The sequence below is a fragment of the Notamacropus eugenii genome, chromosome 1 (assembly GCF_028372415.1).
Source record: "Notamacropus eugenii isolate mMacEug1 chromosome 1, mMacEug1.pri_v2, whole genome shotgun sequence".
NCBI lineage: Eukaryota > Metazoa > Chordata > Mammalia > Diprotodontia > Macropodidae > Notamacropus > Notamacropus eugenii.
This window is the reverse complement of record NC_092872.1, coordinates 496,259,246-496,275,697: the sequence shown is the minus strand read 5'-3', so window position 1 is coordinate 496,275,697 and position 16,452 is coordinate 496,259,246. Positions and strand designations below refer to the sequence as shown.

Sequence of the window (16,452 nt, the reverse complement as noted above, 5' to 3'; positions counted from 1 at the left end):
TTTCCTCAATTGTTAAACAAGAGGGTTGGACTGAATGACTTTTAAGATCCCTTCCAGCTCTGAATCTCTAATCTGGTGGGTTTTTTTTTTCTTTTTCAGTTCCTTTTCTGGCACTGAGATACTCAATACCTTGTAACACTTATGCTAATTACTCCTCTCACACACCAGGACTCATAGAGCCAGAAGGGATCAGCAGAAAGCATATAACTCCCCATTGCCACTTTCAGGGCCTTGCACTTCCAGCATCAGTCAACATCCTTCCTTTTATCTGATGCACCCCTCTCCTGTTCCTTGCTGCTATAATCTGCTTACCTTTGGATTACTCATATACCTTTCCCAGTAACTTAAGCATTTGGATAATAGTCTTCTGCTCCATTCCAACCCCTGCTATCATCTTCTGTCATTTCATTGAACACAATGATGACTTTTCCAATTCCTTGGCTTCTCAGTTCCTGAACTCCATCAATTCCAGTGATCTCAATCTCCATGTAGCTACCCATCATCACTTGAAATTGCTCCACCTCCAAGATACTGAACGATGAAATTCCTTTATTTGATCTCAAGCTTGAATTCTTTTACCTCTCCCTCCTAAACCTGCTCTTTGTCTTAATCAGGATGCTCTGGTCCTTTTATATCAACCTTTCTTCCTAGTCATTTACTCCTCTTCACAGTCTTAACAAGGGATGGGGAACCTGTGGCCTCAAGGCCAGATGTGACTTTCTAGGTCCTCAGGTGTGGCCTTTTGATTGAGTTCAAGTTTTACAGAACAAATCCTTTTCTTCAGGGGATTTGTTCTGTGAAGTCTGGATTTAGTCAAAGGGCCACACTTGAGGACCTAGAGGGTCACATCTGGCCTTGAGGCCAAAGGTTCCCCATCCCTGGAACTCTATGGTTGGCAATTTTGACAAAGACACTGGCCTGCTCCCTTGAATTTCTGGTTCCCCTTTTTCCTCCTGGCACACAGAGGCACAACCCTAGGTTATCTTCCAGCATTTATGATGTCTCTTCTTTATTCCAAGCAGTTCAGCATGTTAGGAGGAAGTCAGTGTGCTGCTTAGATCCACCAAAAGTCATGTTCTCTGACCTCCCTTGAGCCCTCCCTACTGACTGCAATCCTATTTATCTGTGATTGTCTTCATATTACCCAGTCACAGCATCTGTTCCAAAACTTCTACTCTCTACTCACGCACCCATTTGTACCTGTACCCTTTTCCCCCAGCATAACCTTTTTGCTTTATTGAGAATATTTAGACCTCCTGTACTGGGCTCCCTCATCTCTCTTCTCTAGTTCAAAACTACCTGTCCAGCCTCTCTTCATTCTTTTGGTTCAGAGGTTGAGGTGACTTTTCAGCAAGACTTCCACTGTCACTTGCACCTTCCTCTTATGCCAAGCAGCGTGGCACAGTCTAAGAAGTGCTGGATTTGCAGACAAAGGACCTGGATTCAAAGACTGGATCTTTCACTTTATACCTATGTGACATTGGACAAGTCACATAGTTCTCTGAGTCTCAGTTCCTCTGTAAGATGAGGGCATTGGACAAGATTGTTTCTGGGGGCCCTTCTGGCTCTAAATCTATGATCCTATGATTCCATTCTCAGAGAGGCAATGGACTTGGAAGAAAAGGATCTGAGTTAAAGTACTGGTGCCGCTACTTACTAACTCTGTGACCTTGGTCAAGTCTTCAAGAACTTCTTCCTTATCTTATTTGTAAATCATAAGGGTAATAATATGTGTGCCGACTTCAACAAGATTTTTATGAGAACTATAAAGAGTTGTGTAACTGGGAGCCATTGTTATTACTATTATTTCCCTTGAGACCTTGTCCTATTAATCATTCCCTTTTTTTATTCTTCAATCTCTCTCTCTCTCTCTCTCTCTCTGCTGCCTCCTTCTCCGTTGCCTATAAACATTTCGAGATGTCTCCTAATGTACAAAACAACTTCTAGAAAAGCATAATCTATCCCCACTACTTACTCCTCCTTACTTACACCCACTCATTCCTTAATCCCCTGTCATCTGGCTTCTGCCCCACCACTGCTGAAACTGATTTCTCCAAGGTCCTCAGTGATCTCTTAATTGCAAAATCCAGTGGTCCTGGCCATCCGTCATCCTCCTCGACCTCACTTCTTTTCATCATTGAACATGACTGAGTTGATCTGTTCTGTATGAGTGGCTTTAGAGACGCTGTTTTTTCCTGATTCTTTTCTTATCTGCCTGATTTCTTTCTCAGTCCTCTTCAGTGGTTCATATTCCTCTCTGCTTTCTCCTCCCCCTTCCCAGGTTCTGTCTTCAGTCTGATTGTCTTCTTGATTTATGTCTCCTCTCTCATGAGTTTTATCCACTACAATGGCTTCAGCTGTCACCTCTACAGATGCCTACCAAATTCACCCCTAAAATCTCTCCTGATCTCAGTTCCCCCAACTGCCTGGTAGACATCTCTATCAGGGGTACCTTAAATTCAATATATCCAAAAGTGAACTCATCCTCCTCCTTCCTAAACCTTCCTGTTTTCCACACCACTATCTTTCTTTAGTGCATTACCATCCACCCAATCTTCATCCAGATTTATAATCTTGGGGTCATCTTTGACAGTCCCCATTCCTTTATTCTCCAAATCCAATCACTTAATGAGTCCTAGTAAGTTTATTTCCATAATCTCTTTAATCTTTCCCCTTATCTCCATTCACATTTCCACCACCCAAACCTAAATCTTCTTTAACTTTTACCTAGACTACCAGAATAGCTAGATTATTGGAATAACCTACTTAACTAGTTTGTGTGCCTTCAGCCTCTTCCTTCTCCAATCCATCCTTTTCATGGCTGCCAAATGCACAAACTTGCCAGTGCTATGCCCTAACTCAGGAAGCATGGCTATGTAATAAAGTATAAACTCCCTACTTGCACATTTAAGGCCTTCCAGAATCTGAATGCAGCCCTATTTCACTCTGCCATTTTAGCCAAACTAGACCTCTCGATAATTTCCAATCTCACCCTACATTCTCCAACAACCTTGCATTCTTGAAAGCTGTCTTTCATGCTGGGAATGGGCCCCATCTTCACTACCTCCACCTCTCCTCTTCATTCAAGATTTAATGCCACCACTTCTATGAAGTCTTCCCTGAGCTCTCTAGTGGAAAGCAGAAAGTAGTGGAAAGCTCCCTCCTTTAATATTTCTTATGTCTTATTTGTCCAGATGTCCCCTTGACTCAAAACCCATCTATCTTGTACCATACTTTTCTGTACACTTGTCATTTTCCTCAAGTGGAGTGTAAGGTCCTTCAGGGTCTTGTCTGTATTTCTTGTCTGTATCTTCATTATTTCACACAGTTCCTTGCACATAGTAAATGCTTAGTATATGAATTACACTGGATTCCACAGTTTTCCTTTGGCACCTGTATCACCAACTGAACAGTCACTTAAGAATCAGGTTTTATTTCATATCTTTACATCAAGTGTATAAAAAATGAGACAGAAACAGAGACAAAAACAGAGACAGAGAGAACCAACAATGGTACATGGCACAGTGACTGGGCAGGGGAAGAGGGAGATGCTTGGGTTCATATATTGCTCCAGGGACAACAGGAACCAGCATTGTGCAGTGAATTGAAAGAGTGCTGGATTTAGAGTCAGAGGACTTGGGTTCAAATCCTGGCTCTGCCACTTACTAATGATATGGCCATGGGCAAGTTGCTTAACATGTCTGGGCTTCCATTTTCTCAATTGTATAATGAGGGAGTTAAATTAAATCCTATGACTATGTTATTGCATTTTTAAGGGCTCATTTTCCAGGGACAAATCAGGTTAGGGGTTAGGGTTTGAGGAAATATGTCAGGGTAAGTGCGGGAGGGGATAATTCCTCTTCTGCTTGTAGGGATCTTAAATTCCCTCTTAATTTATTCTCTGGGCCTAGGGATGATCACTTCTGACACCTTGAAGGGGCAACAGTAGTTTTCACTGCCAAGAACAGAATTGGACATATTGTTGGGAGAAAGGATAGGAGCTGCCTAGGTACAGTCTGCCAAAGCTGGCTTTCTCCCCATACCTACTACACCATCATCTAGGTTAGGTCTGTGAAATAGATATGGTGGGGGAGGGGCTAGATGGAAAAGCCCCTGGCTGTCTGTTCCTGAGATTTTTCTAAAGGGGTTTAGAATAGGAAGACTAGAGTGGAATGAGCAGGACTTAGACTGGGGAGGGTAGCTAATTACCTCTATCTCTTCAGTGCATTTTCCAGCTGAGCAGACCCAGCTCCAACTCTGTGATCTGCTATAATCCAACTTTATACTGCCCAGTCTGGTCTTCAGATGGCACTATCATGCTCTAGGGTCACTGCCAGTGATTGAAAGGGTCCCAGCCCCCAAAGACAACAGCAGCTCTGCTCAAGGGATTGATCAAATTCTAAACAAATAGCCACCCCTTAGCATATGTACTGTAGTGCAGGGACATCTGCAACCACTCCAAAATGGGACTTTTACAGCCAATCAGATGCTATAAACTTAACACCTCAGAGCAGAGCTGGTCTCAGCAAAGCTCTGTGTAAACTGAATTCATTTGATTTCCCAGGGGAGCTCTGGGAGTCCCACTGGAAAAGGAAATATCTCCATTGGTGGGTCACACCTGTTCAGAGACTGATCAGGAAGGTCTCTGGGAGGAGAAACTTGGGAATAGGGAGAATGAAGCTGAGAGGAACAAAGAATCCCAAGTATTAATGAGACAAACAGGGAGGATGTGGCCTAAGGAGGGGGAAATAAATAAATGGATGGGGGTGGGGTAGAAACTGGTTGCTGAGCAGCCAGTCTCTCCAGTATGCCTCCCTGTGGCTCAAGTCCTGGTGTTGGGGTATGAGAGAGAAACAGCCATGGGGGAAGGAGTAGTAGAATCAGCCTCTGTGCCTGGGCATTTCCCAGGACTTTACAGATGGGAAAGGGTCACCAATATTGGGGAGAAAGGCTATAAATAGACATCTTGTCTAGGGAAATCACAGACAGGAACTAGTGCATCAAATACTCCTGGAACCGTGCCCCTCCTGTCCAAACAGATGTCAATGTGTGCTATAGGTGGCACAAGAGTTTAGGAGGGGTAAAATTCCAGAATCTTTGTTGCAGGAGGAGCCAGTGCTAGATGTATGTCTTCTTTCCCTTCTCTGCCCACTCCCCAACTTTGGGTTTCGGATTCCAACCCTAATGGGGCTGGATTCCCTGGATTCTGTCAGGATGTAAGAAGACTGAGTCTCTTGTTGCCAGAAGATGTCCTGGAGGTCCTGCAACCTGTGACCAGCTGGATAAAGGCAGACCTCTAACCTCAGGATAAAGTTGTGTGTATTCTGGAGGGGAGTGGCCACACAAGCTTCAGCCTCTGGTTCATCACTGCCTGCTGGTCTGGAAACTGCTGTTTAATTCCTCATCTGACCCAGCAGTCTGTCATTCTTTTTAGTCCAGGTCAGCCATCACAGTGCTGGGGTCTCACCCACATCCCTTGAAGGAGTGGAGCTAGGAGATGTTTCCAAAGGAAGCTATAGAAGACAAATAAGGAAGAAAAAGGAGTTAGGGAAGTGTGGCAGGTTGTGAACAAATAGAGATTTGTGCCTCTCAGTTGTTTTCTGAAAGTCTCACCTGAACATCTAAAACTTTCAGGACAGCAGCTTTAGGAAATTCTGCCTGATGTCTACACTCAATCTTTTCTTCCCATGAGAACCCAGCTCATGAGTAGATGCTCTCTGGCTCTGGTCCTGACTGTGCTAACCCTCAGTCTTTTCTTCCCAGTCAGAGATTTCAGCTCCTCGACAGAAACCATCTCTCATAACCATAGAATGTCAAAACTGAAAAGATTTTAGAGATTATCTACTCCAACTATCTCATTTTATAGATGAGGGACTGTGACAAATGAAGACATTTGTCAAAGATAATAAGCAAGTCAGTCTCACTCTGAATCTCCTAGGCACCGTCCCTCCCTAGGTTTCTTATCTTAACCCTCTTCCCAAAGCAGCCTGACATAACTGTACCCCACCAAGTTCCTCCTGCCAGGCCACATTTGGCAGGGGTGGGGTGGGGAGAATATCCCAAGGCTCAGGTCTAGTGTCTTCAGAGCCCATGAGGTCTTTTTCCCTACCTCCTTTCCCCCACCCTATAGCTCCTGATGGTCAGAGGCCTCACCTTGGCTCAGCAGGTGCAAGTTCCGGACTTCTTCCCGTACCTGCAGCTGCAGGACCTGCTGCAGCACCTCCTGCCTCTGGGCCTCCTGTAGCAGCCCCATGCGCTGAAGCTTTTCTGCATTCAACCGAAGCAATGCCCGACCTAGGTATACCCAGACAGGCCATGGCTGGGGTGAACACAGATACAGAAACACAGAAACGCACTGGGAGACATGGGGAGAGGTCAAAGCTAGAGCGGCGGACAATCACACAGGCACATGCTGTGGTGACAGTTAGAAGGAAGCATAAACATACACAACATCAGGCCTGGGGAGCGTGGAGATACATCACCCTCTAATTTAGGCTACAGTAAGGGATACATACCCAGGCATAAAGGTCTCGTATACATACACTCATGGATGTAGCTAACAGACATTCACACACACACACACACACACACACACACACACACACACACACACACACACAAACAGAGCCAAACACAGACATATTTGGGCATAAGCACAGTCCCACAAACCCACACAAAACACTTTAATTTCCCAATCTCCCAGCGCACCAGTGATAGCATGGTGGGAGAAGGCTTCCACGTAGATGAGGTAGTTGTGGGGACAATGCTTCTTCAACCACTTGCAGACATCCTGCTGGCTCCACAGGACCACCGGCCGCATCAGGCCACCCAGTGTGGGGCTGGTGTGGTAGAACCCATAATGGTCATAGTGCCGGCCCTGTAGCAGGAAGGGTGCTGGATAGACCCAAGGAAGGACTTCCTAGCCATAAAAGTAGGGAAACAGTGGGATAGGTAACTGGGGAGGTAGGTGGATAGACAGAGAAAATGGGCCAATTGTGTAGTGGAAGAGACTGAAGTTATACATAAGAATGAATTGGGAGACTTTGGGAGAAGGTGGGACATTGGAGGGATCTGGGTGAAGGTCTGGGGAGGGAGGGTCTTACCTGCTGTGTTTCAGTGCCTGGCTGCTGTAGGAGCTTGACTGTCCTGCCCCCTGCAGCTCGTTGGCTTCGACTATCATGCCAAGTGAGGCTGGAGCCTGGTGCGCGCTGGAGCCGGCAGGGAAGGTTTTCAGCAGATACAGTGTGCTCCAAAAGACTCCGACAGAAGCTGAAATGTGCAGCAGCTATGGGGGCACAAGGAGGGATGGGGTATAGAGATGACAGGGTTTGAGGATATTCGGCAGGACTTAAACGCAGATCCTAAACCTATTCCCCTCCCCTGCCCTACCAAAGCCAGAAAAAGCTAGGATTCCTGAGTCCCAGACAAGGGGTATGCTGGTAAATGCTTAACAGCTTGTTATCTGGGGAAAAATTTTACCCACAACACACTTTTAAGTTTAATCTGCATTATTAACATTTTCTCCATCACTTTCTTGAGTCTAGACAAGTAACAAAACAATAAATTAAGCCTGGATTTTTTTTTTTTTTTTAGCATTTGAGGATTTCTGAGACATAAATACACTGAAAATGTAACAGTTTGACGAGCTAGTAAGAGCTAGCTCTGGTGTGCCTCTGCTCCCTTATCTACCCCTTCTTCATACTGTGTCTCAGTTTCCCCTACAACTTCAGTAAATGGGTGTTTTTTTATTCTACTTCTTTTTCTTCTTCCCTTCCTTCACCTTTCTTTCCTTCCTTCCATCCTTCCATCCTCCCTTCCTTAATTCAAGAGGCGTTCATTGGGTGCTAGGTGATGGAGTACAAGCCCAACATTTCTCATTCCTGAGAGAGTAGGCAGTTCCAGAACACCCATTACATAGATAACAACTCTGAGTCATGCAAAGATGGACTGAAAATTAAGGGATACGTAGTGTGAAAAAGAAAACAGTCTAGGGGTGGGAGAGGGAGAATAGAAAGCATGATATCTGTCTTCAAATATGTGAAGGGCAATAGTGTTGAAGAAAAATTAGATTTATTTTCATGGAATCATAAAAGTAATTGAGTTCAACCCATACCTAAATAGGAATCCTCTCTACATTCTAAAGCATACTAAAAAGACAGAATGGTCATCCAGACTTTACTTAAAGACCTCTGGTGATAAAGAGTTTACTATCTACTGAGGAAATCCATTCCATTTTTGGACAGATCTGATAATTAGGAAGTTTTCCCTTGTATCTATCCAAGATCTGTCTCCTTATAACATCCACACAATGCTTTTAGTCTTATCCTCTGGGGCTGAGCAGAACAAGTTTGCCTCTGCTTCCTTACATGAGTCCTTCAAAGACAGCTTTCAAGAATCCCTACATTTTTTCTTTTCTAAGGTAAATAGTTTCAGTTCTTTCAACTGATCCTCCAGAAGAGTTGTTTTAAATCCTATCAACATCCTGATCACTATCCTTTGGATACACTCCAGTTTGCCTATGTCCTTCCTAAACTGTGGGGTTTGGCACTGAACACAGTATTGCAGATATAGTCTGACCAGGGTAGAGGACAATGGCACTGTCACCTTACTCAGTCTTGGCACACTACTCTTATTAATGCAGTCTAATATTGCATCTGGTGAGTGTGTGTGTGTGTGTGTGTGTGTGCGTGTGCACACGTGTGCACTTGGTCACAACATTAATTCTTGTTAAATTTGTAGTCTACTTGCAAGCCCAGATATTTTTCACATGACTGTTACATAGTCATACCTCTTCTATTCTACATTTATCTAGTTAATATCTTTGGAACTAAGTCAGGACTTATATTTATTCCTGTTAAATTTCACCTTAATATATTCAGTGCATTGTTCCATCTTGCATATATTTTGAAATCCCCATTCTATTGCCTAGCACTTTACCAATCCCTCTGGCTTTGTGGCATTCACAAATCTGAAAGCAGACATTCATGTCTTCATCCAAGTTTCTGATCAAAATGTAGTACAGAATAGATTCAAAGATAGATTTCTGGGTCACTCTACTAAAAACCTCCCTCCAGGTTCACATCAATGCATTGACTGATTGTTGGGTTCAGTCATTCAAATAGCTTGAGATCCACCTAATCATTCCATGATCTAGTCACCATCTCTATTTTGACCACAAGGATATTAGAAGAAACTCTGTCAAATGCCTTGTTGAAATCCAGAGTTAATGTACAGAATTAATTAACACAGAATTCCTCTCATAAGTCTATCATGTTGAGTAGCTCTGTCAAAAGAAGAGATGAGCATGACTTTTTCTTAGTGAATTAATGCATGATCACATTCCTCATATGGACTGCATCATCAAATCAAGTAAGTAGGGGGCATTATTATCATGTTCAGAAAAGGCAGCAAGGGAAGTCTGGGATGGATAAGGCCAAAGGCCTAAAGCTGCCAAATAGTAAATGTTGGCCTTTTATAACATCAGCTGAGAGCAATGGAAAGAATACTGTACTTGGAACAAAGGTGTAGTTTCAATTTTTAGCTTCAATATCTACTGTGTAGCTTTGGGAAAGTGATTCTGAGCCTCAGCTCCCTCATCTGTAAAATGGGGACAATCACTTACTACAAACTCTAGGTTTAATATGAGTAAGGCACTTATAAAGTGTTAAAGTGTTGTAGAAATTTGAGCAATTTATTTCTTTTAAATTATCAATAGATTACTTTGTAAGAGGTGCTGGACTGAATTTAATATTCTCCACTGAACAAACTGTTAGTCAAATAGGCATACTTAAAAAAAAAAAACTTTTATGACTGTGATATAGGGAAAAGATTTGAAGTCAAAGGATTTGAGGTTAAATCCTCTCTCTACTCCTTGCTATTACCTCAGTGACCTTTGGCAAGTCACTTAACCTTTTGTGACTTGCTTCCTTATCTGTAATATTTTACAGAGGGAGACTGGGGAAGAGATAATCTCTAAATTCTCTGCCAGTTCTAAATCCTGTAATCTCCTAGGACATTGGTCATAAGTCAGTTTTGATCAGCAACCTCCTAATGACAAGTCTATGCCCTATCATTGGCTGCCAAGGCACTGGCCCCTTGGCTACACACTGTGGTTTAACCTCCTCTTGGACAGGTTTAAATGGAACAGGACCTATCTCTCAGTGCTCAGGAAGCATCCCTTTAATAACACATTCTATCATTTTGCCAAGAATAAAAGTCAAGTTCACTGGTCTGCTGTTGGAAGAAGCCATTTTCTTCTCATTTTCAAAAATGATTAGTACATTTGCCCATCTCCAGTTTAATAGCATCTTCCTCATTCTTTTCCAAAGATTTCTGATAGCAGCTCAGTAATAATGTTTATCATGTCTTTCCAGACCCTGAAATAGAGTTTGTCTAGGCCAGGTGCCTTGAACTCACTAAAGCCAACTATGTAGTTGCTTTCTCAACACTGCCTCACTTATCTTTCATTACATTTTCCCAGTAAATGTTTTGATTCTGTCCTTGCCAGTCCAAAGAGCATTCTTCTTGGTCGAGGAAACAGAAGCAAAATAGGAGTTGTGTATTTCTGCCTGTTGTGCATTTACTATCATTCTTTTCCTGCTTTTGCTCTTGCCCCTGTTGCGGCAAGATGAGGCAGCTGGTGATTCAGTGGACAGAGAACTGGACCTAGAGTCAGGAAGGGCGTGAGTTCAAATCTGCCTTCAGACACTTACTAGGTAGGTGATCCTGGACTTTGTGACTTAGTTTCCTCAACTGTAAAATGGGGATAATAACAGCATCTACCTCCTAGGGTTGTTGTGAAGATCAAATGAAATAATATTTGTAAAAAGCACTTAGTGAAGTGCATGACACTTAGGAGATGATACATAAATGTCTATTCCCTTCACCAATCAAGTTTTTAAAAGTACCCTCCTCCTTCAATTTCATTTAGCATTTAGCAAAGCCTTAGCTTTAGTGTTGCCGGTATTGTTCTTAAAGGAATATGCCATTTTTTTTCCTATTTATCTCCAGTTACCTGCCCTTTCTTCTCTTTTTTTCTGTCTTATGCACAGATCGTCCCAAAGGGCTTAGCGTACTTTACTTTTAATAAACTCTTTAAATGCCAATCAATTAATATCAATATTAATTTCTATTAATAAGATAATGAATTAAAATTAATGAAATATAAATAAATTATTCCATAAGCTTATTAAAATTTAAACTGCGCTAACACTTTTGGGATACCCTATATATAGATCTTAAAAAAAAACTAAGATGGTCAGTACATTCCCTGTGCATCTATACTTGTTTCTTTAGAAAGCTTCCTCCTTTCTTCCTTATTATAGAATGATTCATTTGTGTTTTCAGATTTTTTTTCAAGAGATTCCTATGCCTTCTGTGCTAACTTCTCCTATATGAATTTAGGTTATAGGATTTTATGCATTCTTTCTCTGAACTCTCTGAAACTAATTCTCCCAAAATCTGAAGGAGGGGGGGATGTTACACTATAGTTGGTGATCTTATCCTTATCTGTGTTGTACTTTAAAATGTCACGGCAACTGCTTTCCAAGGTTCCTTTCTATTTCACCAAGCAGTTTTTTCCTTTGTGGTCAAAATCAGATGCACAACAGTGGAACCATCAGATTGGCAAAGGTGACAAAAAAAAAAGAAAGAAAATGAGAAATGTTGGAGAGGCAACCAGAAAACAGGCAAACTGAGGTACCATTGGTAGAACTGTGAATTGGTCCTAGCCATTCTGGAAAGCAATTTGGAATTATACCTCCCAAAGTGACTAAACTCTGCATGCCCTTTGACCCAATGACATCACTTCTAAGCTTCTCCCCCCCCCCCCCCAAGAGATCAAAGAAGGAAGAAAAAGTCTTATGTGTACAAAAATATTTACAGCAGCTTGCTCTATTTTTGATGGCAAAGAACTGGAAAGAAACTGGAAGGGTGTGTCCATCAACTGGGGAATGGCTGAACAAATTATGGCATATAAATGTTATGGGGTACTATTGTTCTGTAAGGAATAATGAAGTGGGGGCAGTTAGGTGGTGCAGTGGATGGAGCACTGGCCCTGAAGTCAGGGGACTTGAGTTCAAGTCCAGCCACAGACACTTATCAGCTATGTGACCCTGGGCAATTAACCCCAATTACCTCAAAAAAAAAAAAAAAAAGGAAGGAAGGAAGAAAAGAAATATAGAAGTGGACTGTTCCAAGATACCAGAGATAACTTGTTTGAACTGATGCAGAGTGAAGTAAGCTGAACCAGGAGAACAATTTATACTGCAACATCAATATTATAAATACAAATAACCTAAGAACTCTGATCATCGTGGCAATCAGCCATATTTAAAAGCTGCCCAGCTCATGACTGAGAGGTAATGGATTAATGTGCAGAATAAGAAACACATTTTTTTATATGGTCAGTATGGGATTTGTTTTGCTTGACTATGCTTATATGATGCAAGGGTTTTGTTGGGGGATGGGTTTAGTAGGAGGGAGAAAAAAATAAATGTTTGATAACTGAAGAAAATGTCAGTATGTAATAATGCAAAGTGAAAAAGTAGGAGTACTGTTCATATCCAGATTTTATCCTTTTGGGACATATGTATGCATGTGTGTGTGTCTGTGTAATACTTACACACATATACACAGTGGCATGTACAATAAAGGACAGAATTAAGAGAAATGGCAGTTAGGTGGCACAGAGGATAGAGTGCTGTGTCTGAAGTCTGGAAGGCTCCTCTTCCTGAATTCAAATCTAGTCTCAAATACTTCCTATCCCTGTAACCCCTGGGCAAGTCACTTAACCCTATCTGCCTCAGTTTCCTCATCCATAAAACAAACTGAAGAGGGAAATGGCAAACTACTCCAGTGTCTCTGTCAAGAAATTCCCAAATGTGGTCACAAAGTCAGAAATGACTGAACAATAACAAAAAGAGCAACGAATGAAAGTAGTGTTCTACTTGATTTAAGGGGGAAAAAAAGTAGTGCTGTTCCAAATTAAAATAGGCTGCCTTAATAGGTACTGAGCTTCCCATCATTGGAAGTGTTTCAGGAAAGGACTGGGTGATTACTTGTCAGGGATATTGTACAAGGATGTTAATGTTCAGGTATGGATTGGGCTAGGTGATCTTTAACGTCCCTTCCAACTCAAAGACTTGAGATTCTGAAAAGGGTTATTACAGGACTCCCCCTTCCTTCAAAAAAATCCAGTCTTGCCCCCCACCCTCTTTTTGACCATTTTATAGGGACTTGGGGGTTGTGCTTTTCCCCCGGGTCTGGGCAGTGATTCAGAGAGTTTCAAGGCTGAAGAGAAGAGGTGCCTTAAAAGTTCTTTGACTCATATAGATATAATCAGTTCATAAATCTTCCTTCTAAGTCCCAGCACCTCCCAAGAGCAGCAGTATGTTCAGTTCCAGGGTGCTGTTACTTCGGAGGAACCTAAGGTCTTGCTGTGAACATAAAGCCCTAGATTTCCATTCAGTGGCAGGTCAGTAGTATACAAAATGCAAGAAGTGTGACTCTCCTCAATTTACAGGTGGGGAAACTGAGGCTCAGCTTTCCCCCCCTCCTTGATAAATACAACTCTTCAATCTCAGAGGACCTTTAGATATAGGACTCTTTATGGATACTGCCCCTGGGATTCAATCCAACACTTTGTCTTGCTTGGACCCTCTGCCCTTTGGAAAACTAACCAAATCACTCATGACATCTGAGCCCAGAACACTTACCCTTGAGGTAGCTGCCATTGGCTAATGGTGGGGGAGGGAGAAAAGAGAAAATGGCTCATGAGGGAACACAGGATGACAGAGTCCATCTGCTGTGCCTCTATCTGAGCTCCTTTCAGACCAATTCTGTCTGACCTGACACAGGGGACATTCATTTCTCTCCCATGGTTCCCTGTCTGACATTATGCAGGAAGCATAGAATAGAGAGGCCTGACAGAGACCAAATCCTGTAATAAACTAATAGGGGACCCTGGTGAGGAGGCGATCAGGTCCAAAGCCTTCTTTGAATATCCCCTTTCCTTTAGCTTTGAGGGCCAGAACTTTGCTGATGATTTATTTGGGGTGTATTGTGGTACTGCGTGTGTGTGTGTGCGCGCTATATGTGTGGGAGAGATGAGAGAAAGAAAAGTTGGGTTCTTGATCATTCTAACCCTCCAGTGACAAGATTGAAATTACTTTAAGTACTCCCATGACTAGGGAGTCCTTGGGAACTCAATGGGGGGAATTGGGTCTGGGCTACTGGACTTCCCAAGCCTGAAAAGGGGTTTGGAATATAATCATCCTGCTCCAGTACCCTCCCTCCCTAGGGAAACCTGTCTGACACCCTGGCGTCTCTTCCCACCTGGCATCTGGACCTACCTGCCTTCTGAGCCTTCCTAGCACCTCCCCTTATTTCCTGCTTTTCCCTTTTGGAGGCAGAGGGGCAGGGCTACCCCTTCTCACTCCCCACCAAACTGGGCTAAAGACTTTCACAAATGCAGTCAGAATGGAAGGCAGAGGTCCTAGACTCCCCACTCACCAGACCTTTCTGCATCCGGGCTCCCTTGGGAAGGAGGAGAGGAAAAGTGAAGGTAAATCATAGGAGGGCCTTCCTCTAAGGAATGAAAGTGGCCTTAATCCCCGGTCTTTCCTCCCTTCCTCTCAGCTCTGACATCTGCAAAATGCTGCTAACCCAAGCCCTCCTCATCTTGGGTATGTGAGTGGGAAGAGAGGTGTATAATTTTCCCTATAAGAGGAACTGCATTCGTAAGAGAGGGGGCTGAATCTCTACAAGGGTCAATATCCCTGAGAGAGGCAAGTGTCCCTTAGAGAGGTATCGCCCTTGAAGGAGAAGAGAATTCTTCGGACAGCCGATGTCCCTAAAGAGGGTCCCCCGGGACAGAGGGTGTGGGTTGTCCCCCTCTCCATTTCCTTCCTTCCTTCCCGGGGGATCGGCCCAGGGCTAGGAACAACAGGAAGATGGGAAATCAAAGACAGCTCCGCCTTCCTCCCCCCACCCCCCACTACAAAGGCGACTGATTTGTCGTTGCTTCTTTTCTCTCTTTCCTCCCCTCCCCTTTGCTGGGGGAATTGGGAGAGCTGTCACGGAGGAGTCACCCCAACCCTTCAGGAGAGAGAGGGCTTGTCTCCTTAGCATTGGCTTTAGAATTGAGAAGGGCTGGAAATCCCTACCTCAGACATCCCGCAACCATTTCCCTTCTTGGTTCCCATAAGACCTCAGCCCAGAACCCATTCGAATTGGGCTGAAAATGGTCCTCAGGCTAGAGCTCTTCTCCCCAAGTCCCTTCCCCCTCTCTAACCCGGCTGCGCATCGCGGCGCAAGAAACCATAAATTGGGGCTGAGGCGGAGTTGGGGCTAACCCTGGACCCGGTTTGCTTCTTCCCTACTGTGCTGTAGCTTTATTAGCTGAATGGGAACCTCCTGCCCATCAGCTCTAAACCCTGGTCTCCTTTGCCAGCTTAGCCCCTTTTTCTTGAACCCTCTCCTGACCTTGGCCCCAATGCCCTTCTTAGCCGCCCCCCACCCCCACCCTCGGCTTCCCGATGCCCAGCCCCTGCCAGGTCTCACCGTCCACATCTCTGCGCTCTCCGAAGCTCGTCCTCACCGCCCCAGCGCGGCCTCTCGGAGGGCTCAGCTTGGACCTCAGCTCCGTGAACATGGGGCATCCGCGCCGCTGGGGGAAATCAGAGAGACTCGGGATGGAGGCGTGGACACGGGCTCGGGGTCCCGCCCCGGCTCCGATTCGGGCTCCGGCTCTGGCCCGGACCCGGCTCCCAGTCAGCGCCTAGTCGGAGGTTCTCACACACACAACCACATACATACATACACACACACACACACACACACACACACACTCACTTCACACACCCCTCTTCGGGAAGTGCAGAGGGGCGGGGAATGTGTCACAGAGAGGGAACGTATCTGCTGGTCTAGCCGTGTGTCTTTCGGTGTATGCGTGTGCATGTGTGTGCTCGAGTATGCCTAAGCTTACCGGGTCGAGGTTTTTTTACAGCCGCCCCCGCTGTCTAGCTGCCCAGGTCTCTTAGGGTCCGCCCCCAGATCTGCCAGCCCCGCCCTGCTTCCCCGGCCCCCCGGTGGGTGGGGAATACTAGCTATGAAGGTAAATGACCCAAGGTTCTTCCCTGGGTGTGACCCCCTTTACCTCTCCCACCCTTTAGGGTTTCGGTGTGTGTGTGTGGGGGGGAGGAAGACACCCTCCACTGCTACCCTGCTACCCCTCTTCCTTCCCTCCCCCTCCTCCCCGCTGCCCTCTTCCCCCCCCCCCCCCCCGGGCTCCCCTCGGGACAAATAGTCACCGGAAACAGCGGCCTCGGAGGGTCGGCGCAGCTCCTCACTCCCAGTCCTTACTGGCACATGTGTGTGTGGACCATCTATGTTTTACGCCTCTCGACGTCCAGCTGTCTATGTTAGAATCTCATTTGCAATGTGTGTGTGTGT

General features: G+C 44.5%; 1 protein-coding gene across 5 annotated transcripts; it reads right to left on the bottom strand.

The window, feature by feature from the left end:
* Positions 1–3,417: 3,417 nt before the first annotated feature.
* Positions 3,418–16,051, bottom strand: SAMD10 (sterile alpha motif domain containing 10). Of its 5 annotated transcripts, none has more exons than XM_072633239.1 (6): positions 15,986–16,051; positions 15,562–15,667; positions 7,104–7,285; positions 6,709–6,877; positions 6,154–6,294; positions 3,418–5,513 (listed from the first exon to the last, which is right to left on the bottom strand). In XM_072633239.1, exons 2-6 carry the CDS (start codon positions 15,650–15,652, stop codon positions 5,491–5,493), a joined length of 606 nt encoding a protein of 201 aa, XP_072489340.1. In that variant the 5' UTR covers positions 15,653–15,667; positions 15,986–16,051; the 3' UTR covers positions 3,418–5,490. The 5 variants fall into 5 exon arrangements, with proteins under 5 accessions (XP_072489340.1, XP_072489339.1, XP_072489336.1 ...); XM_072633238.1 differs by having other exon boundaries at positions 6,709–6,919; positions 15,986–16,042; XM_072633235.1 differs by lacking the exon at positions 15,986–16,051 and adding an exon at positions 15,853–15,979 and having other exon boundaries at positions 6,709–6,919.
* Between the last annotated feature and the right edge of the window lie 401 nt (positions 16,052–16,452).

What these genes read in the sequence shown, in the direction of transcription:
- SAMD10 (XM_072633235.1), bottom strand. Translation starts at nt 15,957, where the DNA reads ATGCACACGCATACACCGAAAGACACACGGCTAGACCAGCAGATACGT. An exon ending in CAGGCACTGAAACACAGCAG is followed by an intron (nt 6,920 to 7,103) that starts GTAAGACCCTCC and finishes TTTTATGGCTAG; the next exon opens with GAAGTCCTTCCTTGGGTCTA. An exon ending in CTTGCACCTGCTGAGCCAAG is followed by an intron (nt 5,514 to 6,153) that starts GTGAGGCCTCTG and finishes TGTCTTCTATAG; the next exon opens with CTTCCTTTGGAAACATCTCC.